The sequence below is a fragment of the Mauremys reevesii genome, linkage group 1 (genome assembly GCF_016161935.1).
Source record: "Mauremys reevesii isolate NIE-2019 linkage group 1, ASM1616193v1, whole genome shotgun sequence".
Taxonomy (NCBI): Eukaryota; Metazoa; Chordata; order Testudines; family Geoemydidae; genus Mauremys; species Mauremys reevesii.
This window is the reverse complement of record NC_052623.1, coordinates 157,835,898-157,857,145: the sequence shown is the minus strand read 5'-3', so window position 1 is coordinate 157,857,145 and position 21,248 is coordinate 157,835,898. Positions and strand designations below refer to the sequence as shown.

The 21,248-nt window shown below is 37.9% G+C and overlaps 1 protein-coding gene across 3 annotated transcripts in view; it reads left to right on the top strand.

The window, feature by feature from the left end:
- Nucleotides 1-19,550, top strand: part of EFHC2 (EF-hand domain containing 2) — an 88,923-nt gene extending 69,373 nt beyond the window's left edge. For all 3 annotated transcript variants that reach the window (XM_039532774.1, XM_039532095.1, XM_039533317.1), the window contains exons 11-15: nt 1,735-1,868; nt 9,130-9,327; nt 10,036-10,128; nt 16,109-16,214; nt 19,341-19,550. In XM_039532774.1, the coding sequence (XP_039388708.1) occupies nt 1,735-1,868; nt 9,130-9,327; nt 10,036-10,128; nt 16,109-16,214; nt 19,341-19,436 (627 nt within the window). In that variant the 3' untranslated portion in view covers nt 19,437-19,550. The remainder of the gene's footprint in view (nt 1-1,734; nt 1,869-9,129; nt 9,328-10,035; nt 10,129-16,108; nt 16,215-19,340) is intronic.
- The last annotated feature ends 1,698 nt before the right edge of the window (nt 19,551-21,248 follow it).

The window sequence follows — 21,248 nt, the reverse complement described above, 5'->3', positions numbered from 1 at the left end:
CTGTTTCCTTCCTTTGCCTTGATCACTTTCCTCATCTGTGTCTGTTTTTAGAGCTGGTCAAAAAAGTTCCAACTGACCATTTCTCCATTACAGAATGCCATTATGCCAAAACAGAAACTTTCTGCAGAAATGTGTTGATTTTTGATGCATTTTTGTTTAGATTTAAAAAAAAAAAGGCATTTTGATAAAGTTACATTTCTATTTTTTTGGAGCAGAGTATTTTGATTTTAATTTTGAAATTTATTTCATTTTTATAAAAATGTAAAAAGTCATAATCAAAGGAAACATTTTGATTGATCCAAAATGAATTATTTTCAAAAATATCATTTTGTGGGAAATTTTGAAATTGTTTGGTTTTGTTCCGATTTTGAATGAAAACAAAGTTAGAAACTGAGGAATTTCCCACAAATTAGAAATTCCAGTTCCCACACAGCTCTGCATATTTTAGCCAAGTTGAAAAGACTAGATCAAAGCACCTTAAGGAACTGTTAATGAGTGTCAGCAAGGTACACACCATAGTTAACCTGCCATGCACTAGTGCAGGGTAGATTCATACTCCAGCTTGCTGCAAAATAAGTGTTCATGTAGACAAGTCGTAAATGACAAAGTGTGCATGTCCTGTCTAGCAGGTAGGTTAATTCGAACTGGTGATTGTTAATTACACTAAGGCCCCTTTGTGCTGCTCAGGCAATGTTATTAGGGTCTTAAGGTACACCCACTTTTAGGGCTTTTAACATAACCAGGGTGATGTAAAGATGCCTAAGAGATGCTGGGCCTGACTCGCAGTTATTCTAAGTGTAACTGAGAGTCAGGCCCAACTTCTCATGGTTAGGTCCTTAATTGCCAGCCTTATCTAATTTCAATATTTGCTACTCAGAACAACACCGTGTATCAAATGGGAGAAAACAGTTTTACATTTGTTTCATTATACTGTATGTTCTGCTGCAGAGCATGTCTGACTTTCTAGAACTTGATTCAGCATCTGTTAAGTGACTGTTTATTCCAAAAAATAAAAATCAAAGTTTTATTCTTCTTGACTACACACTTTTAAGAGTAGCAAGCAAATTATGTACAGGGTTTTAACATAGCAAAACTGAATACTGAATTTGAAGCTTAAGTGCTCAAGTCTAATTGGAACGGCCTAATCGGGAAGAATGCCACTTGTTGAAAGAAATGTTCATCTTACATTCTGAGAAAAATTGGTTCCTAATAATACAATCTGTGCTGAACCCAGTGTGAATGACAAGTTTAGATGACTGAGCATATGCACTGGGACTGCAGTAAGCTGTTCACCAAAGCAAAGGATGAAAAGGTTTATTTTAAATTGATCATATGTATTAAATGAGGATTAAGTGGGATGCAGCAGTGGACAGTAAGGGCAAAAATAATTTTTAAACTTGTGCTTTAAAATGTACCTCTACCTGCTTTGATGTTGCATTGAAGCAAGACTGGACATAGTTTTCAGTAATTAAAAACTAAGCTTTCTGAAGGTCTAACAGATAAGTACATTTATTGAGCTTTTAACATTTTCAGTAAAAAGCAAATTTTCTCAGCAGTTGGCTTTTTCTCAAACTCACATAGAAAATGCTGTGATATGTACTGCACATTAGAGATGAGACAATGAGGATGATAATGCTTAGCAATTATACAGTGCCTTACATCTCCATAACACTGTGTATACATTAACTAAGTAATGCCTTTCTGAGCATTTTCTGTTCTTCCCCATCCATTAAGTTCCCAATGGCCAATATCAGCCTCATCCTGAACAAACTGAAGGCTATAGGAGAACCTAGTTCCAGAGAGATCAAGCAGATTTTTGCAGCCACTGACCCTGAACACAGCAACGTGATTGAATATAACCCTTTCAGGTAAGAACGAGGGATTCTCAGTTTTAACGTTGACTTAGGGTGATTTTCAAGAAATGTACAGAGCATTGCTGTTTCTTGAAGCTCTTTGCACAGTTGTGTGTTAAGTGATAGATGACTTGTATTTGATTTCCACTAGTTTTAGGACTTTGTGTGAAATGCAATACAAAGGAAGGTTTTCAGGTGAATTTAAAGGAAGTGATTCTGGCTTAGAACAAGAGAATATTTTGAATAGCTTGGACAGCACAAATGAATGTGGCTGTTCTCTGTGGAGTTAGCAGTGTGGCCACAGGAGAATAAGATCAGAACTGCATAGGCAGGGGAGTAGGTAAACGTATGGGCAGACAGGTAGGGTCAGCCAAGTCAGCTGGAAGTTCTGAAAATCAGGAAGGCAATTTTGAGTTGAATTCAGAGATGGATAGGAAACAACAGAGAATGGGGTTAATTGAGTCCTGATTCTTTGAGCAAGATGATAGCCTGGTTACTGAATCCAGGCCCCTTGAAGTGTAGGAAACAAACTAGGAAGATCTTAAGAGGGGAATGTAGTAGTTCACTCAGGCAGTGATTAAAGCATGAATAAGTATTGGAGCAGAGGCTGGGTTAATGGACATCTGGATTCTGGCAATGATCCAAAGGTGGTAATGAACAAATTTATAGGCAAGTTATATATGGAAGGGGAAATTAAATTCAGGATCAAGGCCAGCTTCAAGATTTCTGGCTTTGGTGGTAAAGGAGGGGTCTGAGCTAAGGAGAGTGGTAGTAAAGTCAAAGCTGTGGGACAGAGAAGTTTGTTTTACTTAGGACTTCAGTTTTTGAAACTTTGAGTAGTAATATATGATGATATCAGGCGCTTCAGAGATAAGTTGAGTAGATAAATGGGAAATAACGAGATGTACCATGGGATGTCATCCATATAGAAATGTTAGCTCAGATAGAAACTACTGATGAACTATATTAGAAGAGATATAGGTGAGAAGAAAAGGGCCAAAGACAGGTCTTTGTAATATTTTATAGTAGAAGTATCAACGAAAGAATGAAACCCCATCTTCAGTAATGAAAAATGAGTATCTAGAGAGGTAAGATTCATACCAGGAGAAGTCAATGCCACTGGCACCTTCTTTTTGCTCAAGGTACTCAAGGATCAGTGTTAGAGGTTTTATTGAGATCAAATAGGTGTTAGTCCATGATCAAAGTCAAGATATTAGACCATTAAATGCATTGAGATGGTTGGTCTTACTACTACAGTAAGAAAGGGCAAAACACCAAGCTGATGATGTTATGCTGAAAAACCTTACCATTTGAGTAAGCAGTTTATTGCACATGCCCAATAATCTGTTTAAAAACCAAATAACTTGGTCATTAAATATTTGCTTTGGTCCAAATTATGAACTAATTATCTGAAGTGTTTTGTTGTTCTCTGCCATGCACTGATAAAGTGTCAAAGTCTCTAGCACTTGTATTACCAAATTGGAGTGGCAGACTTGAGAAGGACTGACTGCACTTAGGTATAGTGGGAAAGGTTTTTATTCTGGGAAGTGTAGCTTTTGTTACATGTAAGCTTATTGTGTATTTTTTGAAGCCCGAATTCTGTGCAGCTGTGAACAGCCTGAGTGCTAAGCTGTGTGCAGGGCAGTGTGAGAGGGGTGTGGAATGAGATGAATTTTCTCCCCAAAGCTGTGGAGCCGCTCTGTGGTCTACTCTTTAAGCAGCGATGCTTCAATAGCTTCCTCCATGAATGTGAGAGGAGAGGAGGACTCACAAAGCAGTAGATCTTCTAGCCTCATCTCTCACATGGATCACCACAGGCCTCCTCTTCATACCTCATGTGTGCTGAGGTGCAGGGCTCCTGTAGGGATGAGCTGTATCTCATAAGGGCTGCCCATCACCTGCAACTGCTGGCCTTCTGAACCCCCTTGTGGAGTGGAATCCCACCAATTCTGACAGGGGAGTATCCACAGATTGGAAATATCTTAACCATGTCGTCCCGTTCCATTTTGCAATATATGCATTACTATAGAACTGCCTGGAAATATTTCCACCATTCGGGGGGGGAAATATTTTTATGCCAAAGCAAACAGAAAACCTCTCTGCTTCTATAAAAAGTCAATTTTTTTGAGGAAACATATGTCTTTTATTTTATTTTCTCATATGTTACTATTGCTTTTAATCTTTCACAGCATTTCACACTTAGAGACCTTTACAAAATGCATATTTTTAATACATGCACACACCTGCATGACAGCCTGTAGCTGTAAGGGACACTGAAGTTTATGCTCCAGTACTACAGTCTTCATGGCTTGTCTTAGAATGAGACAAGAATTTCACTATGCTCTGAAGTTTACAGTTCAAATATACTCCTGTCTGCCTAGTTAATGAGTCAAAATAGCTTTCTCCATAATGCAGATCCTCTCTTGTGTAATTTTCCTCAAGTTACACTGAGAAGATACATCCTTAGATATGATGCAGTGAAGCAGAATTATAATTATAGCATTTATTTATTCTGTTTACAAATCCCAAATCATACAGCATAGAAAACAGGAAATAAATAAATAGAATATACAGAAAGAATCATCAGAGGTATTGTTCATACTATTGAGAAGCTTTGTTAAATAGACCAGGGCACTGATAGTGAATATGAAATGCTAAGGGAGATTAGAGAGGCTACCAAAATAAAGAACTCAAAATAGTGGGGGATTTCAATTATCCCCATGTTGACTGGGTTCATGTCACCTTAGGACGAAATGCAGAGACAAAATTTCTCGATACTTTAAATGACTGCTTCTTGGAGCAGCTGGTACAGGAACCCACAAGGGGAGAGGCAATTCTTGATTTAGTCCTGAGTGGAGCGCAGGAGCTGGTCCAAGAGGTAACTATAACAGGACTGCTTGGAAATAGTGACCATAATATAATAACATTTAACATCCCTGTGGTGGAAAGAACACCTCAACAGCCCAACACTGTGGCATTTAATTTCAGAAAGGGGAACTATGCAAAAATGAGGCGGTTAGTTAAACTGAAATTAAAAGGTACAGTGACTAAAGTGAAATCCCTGCAAGCTGCATGGATGCTTTTCAAAGACACCATAATAGAAGCCCAACTTCAATGTATACCCCCAAATTAAAAAACACAGTAAAAACTAAAAAAGAGCCACTGTGGCTTAACAACCATGTAAAAGAAGCAGTAAGAGATAAAAAGGCATCTTTTTAAAAAGTAGAAGTCAACTCTTAGTGAGGTAAATAGAAAGGAGCATAAACACTGCCAAATTAAGTGTAAAAATGTAATAAGAAAAGCCAAAAAGGAGTTTGAAGAACAGCTAGCCAAAAACTCAGAAGATAATAACAAAATGTTTTTTAAATATATCAGAAGCAGGAAGCCTGCTAAACAACCAGTGAGGCCCCTGGACGATCAAGATACAAAAGGAGCACTTAAAGACGATAAAGTAATTGCGATAAAACTAAATGAATTCTTTGCTTCAGTCCCAAACCTGAGCCATTCTTTTGTAGGTGACAAATCTGAGGAATTGTCACAGATTGAAGTCTCACTAGAGAAGGTTTTGGAATTAATTGATAAACTTAACGGTAACAAGTCACCGGGGCCAGATGGCATTCACCCAAGAGTTCTGAAAGAACTCAAATGTGAAATTGCGGAACTATTAACTGTGGTTTGTAACCTGTCCTTTAAATCAGCTTCTGTACCCAATGACGGGAAGATAGTTAATGTAACACCAATATTTAAAAAGGGCTCTAGAGGTGATCCCGGCAATTACAGACCGGTAAGTCTAAAGTCAGTACCAGGCAAATTAGTTGAAACAATAGTAAAGAATAAAATTGTTAGACACACAGAAGAACATAAATTGTTGGGCAAAAGTCAACATGGTTTCTGTGAAGGGAAATCATGTCTCACTAATCTATTAGAGTTCTTTGAAGGGGTCAACAAACATGTGGACAAGGGGGATCCAGCAGACATAGTGTATTTAGATTTCCAGAAAGCCTTTGACAAGGTCCCTCACCAAAGGCTCTTATGTAAATTAAGTTGTCATGGGATAAGAGAGAGGATCCTTTCATGGATTGAGAACTAGTTAAAAGACAGGGAACAAAGGTTAGGAATAAATGGTAAATTTTCAGAATGGAGAGGGGTAACTAGTGGTGTTTCCCAAGGGTCAGTCCTAGGACCAATCCTATTCAACTTATTCCTAAATGATCTGGAGAAAGGGGTAAACAGTGAAGTGGCAAAGTTTGCAGATGACACTAAACTGCTCAAGATAGTTAAGACCAAAGCAGACTGTGAAGAACTTCAAAAAGATCTCACAAAACTAAGTAATTGGGCAACAAAATGGCAAATGAAATTTAATGTGAATAAATGTAAAGTAATGCACATTGGGAAAAGTAACCCCAACTATACATACAATATGATGGGGGCTAATTTAGCTACAACGAGTCAGGAAAGAGATCTTGGAGTCATCGTGGATAGTTAGGACTCAAACAGGATGTTAGGACTCATTAAAAAAGGAATAGAGAATAAGATGAAGAATATCTTATTGCCCTTATATAAATCAATGGTACGCCCACATCTTGAATATTGCATACAGATGTGGTCTCCTCATCTCAAAAAAGCTATACTGGCATTAGAAAAGGTTAAGAAAAGGGTAACTAAAATGATTAGGGGTTTGGAACAGATCCCATATGAGGAGTGATTAAAGAGGCTAGGACTTTTCAGCTTGGACAAGAGGAGACTAAGGGGGGGTATGATAGACGTATATAAAATCATGAGTGGTGTGGAGAAAGTGAATAAGGAAAAGTTATTTACTTGTTCCCACAATATAAGAACTAAGGGCCACAAAATGAAATTAATAGGCAGCAGGTTTAAAACAAATAAAAGGAAATTCTTCACACAGTGCACAGTCAACCTGTGGAACTCCTTGCCTGAAGAGGTTGTGAAGATTATGACTATAACCGTGTTTAAAAGAGAACTAGATAAATTCATGGAGGTTAAGTCCATAAATGGCTATTAGCCAGGATGGGTAAGGAATGGTGTCCCTAGCCTCTTTTTGTCAGAGGGTGGAGATGGATGGCAGGAGAGAGATCACTTGATCATTGCCTGTTAGGTTCACTCCCTCTGGGACACCTGGCATTGGCCACGGTTGGCAGACAGGATACTGGGCTGGATGGACCTTTGACCTGACCCAGTACAGCCATTCTTATGTTCTTAGAGCAAAGACCAGCCTGGAAACTTAAACACTTTGTCTTAGTCCTGTCCTGACCTCTGGTTTTCAGAAGGTGATATGCAGGGCCATTTACAGTGAGAGACATAGCAGAATCACATGGGTTTAATGAAGATGCTGCTCTTTCATTCATCTTCTGAAAGTTTTCTTGAGCAGTTAATTATAATTTCTTCTCTGACCCTCCTAATCTTAGATTGCAATCTGATTCATTCTTATAGAATAAAAAAATTAAAAGAAAAGAAAACTAAGGTACAGGGAAAATTTATGAGATAAGGTGGGTGAGGTAACATCTTTTATTGGACCAACTTCTGTTTGGTGGGAGAGACAAGCTTTTGAGCCACACAGAGCTCTGTGTGCCTTGAAAGCTTGTCCCTCTCACCAATAGAAGTTGATCTAATAAAAGATGCTACTTCACCCACCTTGTCTCTCTAACTTCCTGGGACCCACACAACTACAGCTATACTGCATAGGAAAGATTCATGTTACTTGACATTGTTTCCTGGCAGGAGAAGTCAATAAAATTCTGAGTTGGAATTTTGGGTCTTCAGCACTCTTCAGATCATAGTAACCCTAGGAAGTCCCTTAAATCCCAAAAGAGAAAATAATTTCATCTGAGGAAATCTTTGGTGCTTTGATTTTCATTGTCTGAGTTGAGAAAACATATGGAAGGACTTATTTAGATCCTAATCTTGCAAAGACTTAAGTGTGGATGTGAATAGACCCACTGAAGTGTGACTACTCATATGTGTAAGGTTATGCATATGCTTAAATCATTGAAGGATCCGGGTCTTAGTTGTAAGCCGTTTGGGGTGTGGATAGTCTTCTATGGTGGTAGTATAGTGCCCAGCACAATGGGCTTTAATTTTGATTGGGGCCTCTGAGCGTTACTGTAAAACACATAATAACAAGGGCGGGAACCAAGCTTTGGTATAGTGTTGTATTTCATGCACTCAAATACAAATGCTCAGTTTGCTTGTGTCTGGAAATAAGATTTATCTGGAGCTCTGCACGCCTTGTCCTCTCCTGTTGTTCATCTCCAGTCATTGTAAATAAAGGGTCTTTCTGTGTTACTTAGTACAAGTCCAGCTCAGAGTGAATCAGCTGAATCAAAGCAGAGAGTACGTTGTGTTCGGTGCCCTTTAGTGAATAGCTCTGAGAATTTAGACTTTATAGGCCCTGGATTGACACTTTTATTTGGGCAGGGCTCCCCCAAAAGCAAATCATTTAAAAGAAACAGTTACAAAAATCATTAAATTTGTGGTAGAGTTGTGTGTGTGTGTGTGTGTGTGTGGGGCAGTATGTATTTGTGCTATGAATTAATTGTTGTCTATTAAGGGCTGCATTATCAGAGAATAGTGCAAGGCTTAGCCATGCTCCTGACATCTCTCTGCCCAGCTCCTTGTTTTTTTATCCGTCTGCCAATCAGAGCTTCTGGGGTGGGGCCAGCTTTCACAGCACTTCCTCTGTGCTGGGAACTTTACACCTCTGCCCCATTTGCGTGCCTAGCTCTATGACTCTGTCCTTTTGGCAGTATCCTCGCCTGTTTTCCTATTTTATGTATTTTCTACGTATGTGACGTAAGTGTGGTTGTGTTGCTAGCTCATAGTTCTACAAATATCTGATCAAGTAGGGTGGAAGGTAGTTTTCAATTGATAAGATGAAATAAAATCGTGTACAGTAGTTGGACAAAGACAGTGATACAATAAATACTATCTTCAGTATGACTCCAATAAGACAATGCTGTGACAAGGTACTTCAGAGATTACAAAGATTTGTATAGTACCAGCATTGTGCTAGGTATTCTACAGACCGGTGGGAAGAAATGGTCTCTTCTCTAAAGAGTTAAAATTTAGGTAATTTCTAAAACAGTTTCTTGAGTAGTGTTGAGTTCATGTTAAACTATATGGACTTAATATCAGCATCACAAATTGAGTACAGTACATCACCTAATTTCACAGAACTCTTAATTACATTAAATACTCAGCTTTTAATTGACTGTTTTGCTTTATTTTTCTATTTAATTTATTTGTTTCTTGCTAACAGAAATTTGATGGTGAATATCACTGGTGGAAAATTGTCAGAACATGAAATTATGACCATTGGACGTCATTACAGCGAGCAAAATGAGTTTGAAATGGACATCAATTTCCTTCTTGCAGTGGCTCAAGAACAGCTAAAGAAAAATAGCTTTGAGAATTTCGGACAACTGTCTGTTACCTTTATATACAATGACCGTGAAAAGTAAGATTTCTATATTTAATTCAAGCTAATAATTGACTCTTTTTTTAAAGCTGGTTCACGATTTGGTAAAATTCTATTTGGAGACCCAGGTTCTGTCTCTCTCTTGCCTAGCATGTAATGAATGCATTCAAAGGATCTGGTTTCTGGTAGGAGCCACGTGAGGATGGATGAGAACTAGACTGCTTCTCTATCCTCCTTTTTTTCTTTCTGATTTGCTGATGGAGTCTGCATCATTTCAAGTGTATTGAGTAGCCTGTGAAATAGTTATGTTCCTGGCCCTGCCACCATAGAAAAACATTTTTTTAATCTAAGAGGAAAAATAGACATTTAACAAAAAATAAAAAAACTGTGATTTTTATTTAATTCAAAATAATCACTTACATAAATTGTTTGTCCTGGCTTTGTAGGATCATAGATTTAGAATTAGAAATCTGTAAAAGTATACTTTCCACCTGTATTATACATGTGACTTAAATACTTCAGGGGAAGAGGGCTATGTGTGTAAAGTGTTGGCTTTTCCTATTATGCAAAAGTGAAGTTGTGTGAAATACGATTTTCATTTTTATCCTTAGATTTTCTACAAGTTTTATATTATTTCCTTATTCACAATACATTCATTTGAAATATACATTTTGCTTCCATGTTGTTAAACCTGTGAAGATAGACAACATGAAGGACATTTTTTCACTTCATTTTATATTTGTGCAGATGTGGGTTGCTGCCCCATGAGAAATGCAGGACTATTTGCAAGTCCTTCAGATTGCCATTGGCTGATGATCTTCTGCGAGCTTTACTGACCATGTAAGTCAAGGCCAGATAAAACGTTGTGTGTGAGTACAAGTCACTTGCACTGTAATGTAATGTATGTTTAATGGTAGGTGAGTATTTTACATAAATTGTAGAAATATTTTGTAAGAATTTCAGCAGTTCACACAATTGTGTATGTGCCGTGGTGCTGAATCTTTCCGTGCACTTCTTTGAGTCTTCATACTGGTAAACATTTGCAAATAACAAGGAAGAGAATCATAGAAATGTTGGGCTGGAAGGGACCTTGAGAAGTCTTCAAGTCCAGCCCCCTGCTCTGAAGCAGGGCTAAGCCAACTGGCCAGCGGTCTAGTTTGAGTTTTAGAATATGGTCTTTGGTCCCTTCTTTTCCCCTACTAGAAATCATTAAGAAAATTATTTTGAGGATATGGAGACCTCTTAGCATCAGGTCAAAAGCAGAGGGAGGTCTTATTTCTTGTCAGGAATAGATGCTTTCATGCATACAAGCTTCTAGCTTTTAGCAGAAATTCAATGTATTCTTCAGGGATTTACCATTGAATGACAGGATTCTCTACAAACAGGAAGGTGAGGGAAAGTTTGACCATCTTTAAATCCTTAATGCCCAAATCTAGCCCTCCACACCAAGCTCACAGGACACTGCTTAGGGGAGAAACCTTTTAAAGTCATTCTTTACCTGCAAGTCTGCCTTAAGAAACCTAAGGACCATTGTTTCTAAGCTCAGTTTGTCTATGGACCAAAAGCATTTAGAGGAGCTCCCTGTGGTAGCCAGATGGATGACTTCTACAGATTTCTGGCCATTCATCACTTCTGACAGTTGAGTCACAAGCATCAGTCAAAAGACGTATAAAATTCATTTTTTTAGAATTCCCACCAAGCTGTCCAGCACAAAAAGTGCATCGGGACAATTGGCATTTAGAGTTAGAATTCTCATAGTCTCAAAGGCTGTGATTGAACAGATGCAACTAGAGGAGGGATGAAGTGGAGTTTTCCTTTATTTACTAACACCAAAGAAGCACTGACAGACCTGATACATCACAGGCTTCAAAAATAAATATATCTTGGTTGGTATTAGGGAAAGCTTTTGAAAGTTGACAGCTTTTCTTATAAAGGGGGGCTGAATGGAGTCAGCTTCAAAAAAAAAATCCACCAAACCCCTTTCATTTAAAATTATTATTAAAATAATATACAAGCTTAGATGACAAGGAGGATGCTTAATATCTTTTGGAAGATCATTTCATTCTAAAAGTTGCTTTACATGATAACGGACTGTGAGTAATTTTAGTGATAAGAAAAAGATTCATTGAATGAAAGATCTCAGTGTATGCAGTGAGACCTTATGTTACAGATAAGAGGAAAGTATTTACATTTTTAAACAAAGGCTTGTGCAGTTGGTACCACTTCAGTAAGGATGTGTATTTAATAGTGACTTTTTTGTTTATTTGGAGTTTGTGGTTAGGAAGATGTTTCCTGTAGTGGATTTAATTGGAATTAATTTCCAGTTTATTGGGAGCCCTCAAACTCTACCTTGCAGGTAATAGGAGTGGTTGAAGGATATTTAGTATCTTGCCCTCCATCCCCTCATTTCTCATGAAGGTTGAAAAGCCATGAAACATCTAACACAGCAGCATTGCTGCTGATAAGCCAGTTTCACTTCTGGAAAGTCCACTGTTTAATCTAAAGCAGTGCCGCTTATCACTGATGGCCCTTCATCTGTTTTTATGGATAAGGACTAATTTGATTTTTGTTTCCATGGGTATTTGTAATGAACATTTCTGAATTTATTAAATATATTAAGGAGGAAAATGAGGCAAATCCCACACCACCAGCAGCTTTAGCTAATGCATTAGCTGGGGGTATATATCCTACAGCTTGCATTTTTTTTCTGAGGTTAAATGATAAATAACTTATTGTTACTTTTTAAATAGAAAATTAAAAGTTAATACCCATAAATATCTATTATTTAACATTTGTATATAATACCGCAGGTGTCCATAGCACTTATCAAACAGAGTAAGGATTTAGGACACATTGAAGTAAACAGGAGTTTTGCTTTTGGCTTCAATGAGCCCAAGATTTCACCCGTGGTTTCTGTCCCAAAGAGCATCCCAATCTAAGCAAGTGAAGAGAGAATCCTGGCCAATAATGTAAAGTTATAGTGCATTGAAAGTACTAAGGCAATTCTTAGTGTCTCATTGGTATAAATATAGTTTTTAAAATTACAGAGCAGGTGCGGATTTTTTACCATGATATATTAAGATATGCAGAGGCTTCCTATTTGTTTCTACCAGTAAAATGCAACATTTATTATAGCATTTCTTTAAATTTATGCAAACATACAAGGAACAACGAGCGTGTTGAATACACAAGCACAATTAAAATGCTTGACAAATAAAATTTGGTATTTTCTTTTGATCCTATTTTTATTTATTCACTGTGAACCTAACAGTGCACTAATTGACAATTAAAAAGGGCTTACAAACTAGAGACATGGTGAATGAGGAAAGATAAAATGGACGAAAGGAAGCAGGTAGAGGGAATGTACGACAAAGGTTTCAAATATAAGATCATGAGTTAATTCATCTGTGCTGCACACATCTCGTGGCTTTTAAAAAAATATTGTAAGTTTTATGCTAAATAATTGCTATGGACACATCTGGGTGGTTTCTCTCAGCCCTGCTGCTGTGAGGTGGTTGTGGTGGGCTTCTAGGGAAGATGGAGGCTTGGCAGCTGTGGCTCAGGAAAGCCTGTGGGGGCAGCTGCCAGGCTGGGGAGGGCTGGAGCGGGTATGCCTCTGGAACCTAATATCCCAAGTGGTTGCTCCTTGTGCCAGGAGGCCCACTCACTGTAACTCCAAAGTTTACTGTAATTCCTATATGGAATGAAGTGATGAACAAGACATTAGAAGACATGCATCAAATACGATCTTTATGAAAACTAGATGCATTTTGAGTAGAGCTGTGGAAAATGCAGCAACTTCAGTTTGCAGCTGTTTGCTGGATGTTTTTTAGTTCCGTTGTATAACCCCCAAGTTTCCATGTGTGTATGAGCCAATGCATAACAAATCCATTACGTTTTGCTTCAATTTTAATTTGAACAATGCAAAACTGATCATTTGTTTTTACATGGTACCGCCCCGGGGGTCACACATTACTCTAAGCACCCCACCTCCCCTGGCTTAACAGAAAGAGGGAGAAGACCTACAGGATCTTTGATCCTCAGAAGGGCCAGAGCAATGAGATTTGGGCCAAAATAATTCTGTCCCTAGATAGCAGTTTTCAGGTATCTAAAAGGGTATCATAAGGAGGTGGGAGAAAACTTGTTCCTCTTAGCCTCCAAGGATAGAACAAGAAGCAATGGGCTTAAACTGCAGCAAGGGAGGTTTAGGTTGGATATTAGGAAAAAGTTCCTAACTGTCAGGGTGGTTAAACACTGGAAAAAATTGCCTAGGGAGGTTGTGGAATCTCCATCTCTGGAGATATTTAAGAGTAGGTTAGATAAATGTCTATCAGGGATGGTCTAGACAGTATTTGGTCCTGCCATGACGGCAGGAGACTGGACTCGATGAGTCTATGAAAAACTTCCATCCCACAACAGGCCAGGACCTCTCTGCTTTTTTGCTATCTCTTGGTGCGTGTGCCCTGGTGACTTTTACCCAGCAACCTACCCTCAGAAATCTGTATATTTTGGGGGTGCTATGCTCCCTCCAGTATGGTGGGCATAATTCCCCATCCACAACAAAAAAAGATCTTGAGGCAGACAGCAGGACTCAGAAGGCACCCCTGGTCATCCTGCTATACTCTCTCTCCAGCTCAATGTGTTTGGCACCATAGACACACCTGTCTCTACTGTGGCCTTAAGGAACTTGCAGGTACCAATGTTTAGAACTTAACCTTTTACAAACATTTTTTTGGTTTTCAGTACCCTATGACAGACAGGCGGTACAGTATACATTTGTTGGGTACATGCTAATCAATATATTTACCACAGGTTAGCCACCAACATTACTTAGCTCATACTGACTAGTTGTACAAACCAGCTTGTGTTAGTCCTTTAATCTTTTCCTATAACCAACTTAAACACCTATTCATACCCAGAATATACAGAAGCTATCAAACAAACTGAAGTAGCAGCACAGCATACTCGACAAATATTCCGTTAAGTCAAAGTGACATAGTACTTACTACAGCTATCAGATTAACATTTTAATAAAGTGTTTTTCAAAACAAAGGAACTTAAGCTCTGTAAATATTGCTATCTAGAAAAAGAACACGTGGGTTGCAACTTTCCTGGCTGGAAAAGAAACATTTGTAAACAGGTTGGGTCACTCAGCACTACGTTCTTACAAATTGATAAAGCAGGCTTCTACATGTTGGGATAGTCTAAGGTGAACACATTTTGCAGAGGCCACAAACAAGAGCGGTCTGTCTTCTGCCAAAGAAAAGAAAATTGTTCTCCAAGTGTTGTGGGGAGGAATGAATCTTATAACATATTCTAACCTCAAATGCTTTGATGACGTTCTAGAGCTAAACTAAAGGGGGACAAGGTGTCAAGTGATCTTAGTTGCCTCCTTTTGGGAGAGGCAAATCTAACTTCCTTTATTACTGAAAAGCATTATAGTAGCTACTCATATTAACTCGGATCATTCAAATGTAGGGCATCTCTTTCCAGTCCATCTAGTACCTTTGGCTCCAAACTCATAACTCAAAAATAAGGCATCTCCTTATTCAAATTCACCTGTGTAAGTGGGTGCAGTCCATGGGAGTCAAGGGATTTGTATCCACCTACCATATACCAGTATGAATTTGGAATATTTTCAAGCCACTTTTACATAGCTGCCTAAATATGGATTTAGGAGCCTAATTTTCAGCGCCCAGGCTTGAAAATTTTCGCTCTAGTTAAGGGTATTAATTCAAAGACAGCGTTCCTAGCTGTTCAGGGTGCTTTCACAGTCAGATCAAAGGACTTTGGCCCCAATCCAGTGTTTGTTGAAGTCAGTGGGAGTCACTGGATTGCACCTATACAGTCTTAGAAGTGGTCCAGTATAGGTTTAAGTAATTAAATTCTTTCACTTTTCCTATATAAAAAAACTGCTCGGTTAACTTGTACAACTCTGAGTCTGTGCTGTGGATTATATCTTGACTTTCCACAAACCAGCAAAAGGCCAACCTATATACTGAGAACATACAACTTTAAAGGTTCTAATTAATGAAGTTTTAGGATGTCAACATAATGTAGTACTCTAACTTTTTCTTCAGAGGGTTGAAAGCAATACTACAGGTTGGTAATAAAAACAAAAACAAATCACATGTCATAAGGCTTATGAAATTCAATGTGTGTGCACCATAGATCATATTAAGATATATGTGCAATCAAAGGTTAATGCCTGTCAACTTTTATGGTGCATGCTTGCTTCTTAATCAAAAAGTAGGAAGTATTTGTCCTGCTCTACACAGCACTGGTGATCACAAAATGGGTGCCCAGAGCATTTTGGATGGGTGCTTATTTTTATGAAAGGATTATAAATCAAAGTAGCAAAATAAACCAGATCAGCTATATTCTCTTGTGTCTATAGCACCAGCAGGTTCTCTTCTAAACATGAAGACAGGATTTTACAGGGTGCCTCCAAGAAGATTTTCACTCTTTATCCCAAAACTATAAGGCTTCCACTGATCATAACATTCGTGTATTGAAGAAAAATTGGCTAATAGTAATGTTTAAAAAATGAAATGAGTTGAACTCTAATACACTTTAAAGACAATGAAAAGTCCTATGTGACAGACAACAATGAAGAGTAAAGTTTTATATGAAGTGTAATATATAGTACAATAGAGAGACATATTCTGCAGAGTCTTCTCCTTGGCCTGTTGTCCATTTTCTATATTAATTTTTTTAATTAATTATCAAAAATGCAATTTGTTGTGTGATGTAAAATATGGAAAGTATATTAAAATAGGTCACAATTGAATCAAAATATATATAAATATTCTGCTTTTAGGTTTGAAGATGGCAAGGAACAAGTAGATTATAAGAAGTTTGTCAATGGGCTGAATTGGAGAGAGAATCCAGTTCCGACTTTCCAGACAATAAAGGTTCCTATAAAGGTAAAGTTAAGACGTTGAAAACAAAAAAGCAGTGCACAAAACCTGAAAGCCCCGTTCATGCTGCCGCTGATGTCGTTCAGTCAAAACATATTAACATCATTGATTTATCCAACAAATAATATCTGGGACTCAATCTTTATGGATCTTGTCTGGGTTTTTCAAGCAGTTTGTTTCTCTTGTGAAGGATTGGGCGAAGCAGAGAACCAGTGTAAGGCACGGGAACTCTGTAACTCTGTTGTGCACAGTGGATGCCACATCTCTAATGGATTTCTAGGGAAATATAGGAAGGAAAAGGGCTGTGCTCTCCTGTGAACAAGGGCATGACTATCAGGTGCTCACACTTTCTATTACACAAAAACCTTATGTTCAGAAGTCACAATTATCAGTTAAGTCTACAAACTCCACTGACACTGCAAAATGTACCTAAAATTTTCTATAACTCTGTGGAAACTCGCACAGAATACACCACTTCCTTGGTAGGTAGTGGGAGTAGTATGGAGAAATCAACTAATATGTCTCTGTCAGCCTAGTACTTAGGGTAAGTAAAAATGTCATTTCAGGAAACGGCAAAGATTAATCTGACCTGGCTGTCTTGTGCTGGTGTGAGAATAGAATGGTTTAAAATAGCATTGTGCATAATCCAATCAAATTGATTTTTTAAAAAATGTCATAGCAAAGAAATCCAAAGCATCTTAGTGCGCATATAACATCGCTCTTCTGACCCAGCCCTTGACTGCTGATATTGAATGTGTTTCATTTAGTCTCCTCTGCTTCTGCTGGTTTAGAAGCGTAGGGTTCATTGCATTTTAAATTCAGCAGCTGCATGTTTTCACCAGTTATATGCAAGTGCTGTGTTTTCATCCTGACAACATAGTGGATTCGCTACTTGCTCACTCTTCTGGAGCCTATAAAACTGTCTATAGGGACTAGTGAGGGCACAGTGATGCTGAGTTGCTAAGCTTTCCTTGGTGTCATTTTCTTGGACTGCATAATTCAGAAAAAATTTCTTGTATGCATCTAAGCAAGATCCTGTACATATCTTTACAACATCCACATTATACTGGATATGTTTCAGATTTTAAAAGTATGTGCTCCATGTTAAGATGAGGGCACTTTTCAAACAGGGGGTTCAGAATTCTACTCAAAGATATTACTCAATGATTATGTTGTGATAGCATCCAATGATGCTTGTCAGGATTAGGGCACTGTTGTATTAGATGCTGTGCAAACAGAGGTAGATGCAGTTTCTGACCCAAAGCACTTACAAAACTAAGAGGATGAGCACCATATGAAGGGGGCGGTGGTGAAAGAGGCAGAAAAATATACAAATATGTTGGCTTGTGATTTATTTCATATTTTTCTCCTAGCTGTATTGGCTGCTTGCCCAACTGTCTCAGACTAGTCATTGGGCACTGACTGATTTCTTGTAGGTGTTGTGCCTGAAGTGAACCTTGAATAGGGGGTGGAGGACCTGAGTGGTAGTGAGGAGAGGCAGTGTGTTCAGTTTGTAGTCATAATAAGCCAATCAGTGGCTGTGATCACAGCTTGCTACTTTGCCTCACTGTTATCAGATGACAGTGTTTTGTAGGCATCATGGCAGAGGTGATTTGAGGGAGGATTGGTTTTATGGATTTTGGCAGGGAATTTTTCCAGTGTACATGGGACAGCAAGGGAGAAAAGACAAAGGCATTTGTGAACCAAGAAGTCAGTCAGGGTTGGCATCTTTAGTGGAACAAAGGCTGTGATCAGTATAATAAAATACCAGGAATAATTTGGACAGGGTTACATTGTAAAGGTCAGGAAAAGACATTTGTGTTGGCAGTGGAGCTTACAGAAAGTGAGCTGACAGAGCTACAGGCTAGGAAGACCATCTCAGTGGCAGCACAGTGAACGGACTTGAGGGGAGCAAGGTTGCAGACAAGGTAAAAAAGATGGAAGTTGTTGGTTATATTCTCATTTTATTATTTGCAGTACTGTAGTGCCTTAGAGTCTCAGTCCTGGACCAGGACCCCATTGTGCTAGGCACTTTGCAAACACAGAACAAAAAAAACTCAACAACAATCCCTGCCCCAAGCCACAGAGGTGTATTCCGTTATCTCACTAGATAGAAGAATCACTTCTGCATTAATTGTTTTTTAAAAAAAAGCTGTACATTACATAACATACTGAGATATCTGGAACTATAGTACATTAACAAACAAGTTAGTAAATTATCCAAATTGGCTGTGGTGGCATTATTTATTCAATTTATTATTTTGTTGGTTAGCTGTAATATATAATAATGAATTTATTTTAGATGAGTACATTTTAATGAAAAGATGAGTAACAAAAGAAGAAAGAGAAGATACCCAGAATGTAAATCCTTTTATTGATTCTTTGACTTTCTCAGCTGAATCTTTATCTGAGCTGTGATTTAATATGCACTACAGTCATTTTGTCTAGGTGTAAGATGATTATATTTGACAAACAAAAATTTCAGTTTGTATTCGTACTCAGTGATTTAGTCCTGAAGTTTTGATCTTATAACTTACATTTCTTCTTCGTTTTGTCTACTAGTTTGAAAGCTGACAATTCCTACAAAGGACTTAAGTATCAGAGGGGTAGCCGTGTTAGTCTGGATCTGTAAAAGCAACAAAGAATCCTGTGGCACCTTATAGACTAACAGACGTTTTGCAGCATGAGCTTTCGTGGGTGAATACCCACTTCTTCGGATGCAAGCCGAAGAAGTGGGTATTCACCCACGAAAGCTCATGCTGCAAAACGTCTGTTAGTCTATAAGGTGCCACAGGATTCTTTGTTGCTTTTACAAAGGACTTGTTCTCTTAGCTGACCTACATATCTGTGAAGTATAGGTGTCTAACTGAACAAAACAGTACACTAGTCTTTAATTTAAAAAAATGGGCTGAAGTGGAGATGATGGGATATTTTTAATTAAAACTTCAGCAGCATTGATCAAAATCGATACCATATTCTTTAGGAGGATATGCTTTACAAATTTGTTTTTTTTCCACAGGTGATTTGCATGTAGAAATGAAATAACTTGCTTAACATTATTTTGTGACATTTCTAGTTATTTTTGTTTTCAAAATGGAGTTCTAAGTTTGTCCTCTTGTTTATCACTTTCAGTATGAAGATGACTGGAGTGGGCAGCCACCATCCCTTCCAGTGAAAAGGATAAAATATTTACCCCTAATAGAGGATGTTTTTGGCACTGAAGAATAATCTGGTCTATGCAGGTCACTTCTTTTGAATTACTGTTGCAACTTCACCAAGCGTATCTGGACAGATACTGTAAACTTTCCTTAAAAAATAAAAGAATCACAGATATAGATTTTATTGAATTTAAATGTCTTACTCCAATGTAGAAATATAGTTCATGTATTTTTGTAATTCTTTCAAAATACAAAGTACTGTACTGTAAGTACATGAGCACAAATAAAAATATTCTTTAAACTGATCTTCAGATTTGATTATATGTAGAATACACAAATATTCAGAAGTCTTAAAGTGAGAATCAAATGTAGCAAAGTGTGACTGACCCTAAACCATTCTCATCTGCAAAGAAACAAAAATGAACACTGACAACTTTAAGTCAGACTATATCAGCACAATAATTTAATACACCGCTACCTCGATATAACGCCACCTGATATTCGGATATAACACAGTAAAGCAGTGCTCGGGAGGCGGGGGTGCTGCACATTCCGGTGGATCAAAGTAAGTTCAATATAACACGGTTTCACCTATAACACGGTAAGGTTTTTTGGCTGCCAAGGGACAGCGTTATATTGAGGTAGAGGTGTATTCTCTTCCATATTTTTTCATGCTGCTTAGTTTTATATTGACGTATCCCTGCTGAATCTTAAGTGTTGTTTATGTCAAAGCCAGTTAGTTTATGGAGGGGTTCTAGCAAAGCACATTTCCTGGTATCAAAGATAATTGCAGCCTACCCAATATAGAAGTAAATATCTTGCAAGTGTAACACAGAAACTCTGAGCTCTTGATTTTTGCTTTACATACCTCCTAAATCGATAGACGTCAAAACTTATTTGGGGAATCTGTGTGAAATGAATTGGTGGGTTTATTCCAGTCTTAGTGAACAGGTGTCCTCAGTGTAAAACAGCACTTTCTCATCTGAAATGAATTGATACCCTGCTCATCGTTCAAGATTGTGATGATCAAGTGGAGTTCCTGTCAGTACTTTGCACATATATAGCACTGTATGAGTTCAAAGCCATGTTTAGACATGACTTAGTTCATTATCACTATAACCCTGTGAGCTGGTAAGTATTATTCCAGTTTAAGAAGGGTGGGGAAGCTTGAGGCAAAGATGTGGAGGGACTTGCCTGAGGCAATAGTGAGTCAGTAGAAGAACCGGGATTAGAACTCAGAAGGTCTGACTCTCAGCTCTGCACTAGTATTTTCTGGTTACTTTTGTGAAATTATCAAATTCTTTGACTGGAGGATCACAGGTTTTTAATCTCAAATTGCAATTTAAGAAAAAGGACAAGTGCTTAACTTACAAAGACAAATACTTAGCTTATCTTATGATTCTGTATTACAAACAAGTTTAATAGATTATTTAAATCTGATTTGTTTTGTGGTCATACATTTTAAAGATATATTAGACTCCATAATGTCGTAGATTCCAAGGCCAAAAAGGGCCATTGTGATCATCCACTCCAGCGTCCTACAGGCCACAGAGCTTCCCAGAATTAATTCCTGTTTGAACTAAATCATATTTTACAGAAAAAAATCCCATTTTGATTTAAAAATTGCCAGTGATGGAAAATCCACCACAACTATTAGTAAGTTGTTCCAAAGGTTAATTACCCTCATCATTAAAAATGTGTTGCCTTATTTCCAGTCTGAATTTGTCTAACTTCAGCATCCAGGGATTGGATCTTGTTATACCTTTATCTGATAGATTGAGGAGCCCTCTATTACCACATTTTTGTTCCCTGTGTAGGTACTTATAAATTGTGATCAAGTCACTCCTTAAGCTATTTTAGACTTGAAAATGCCTTCTCACGT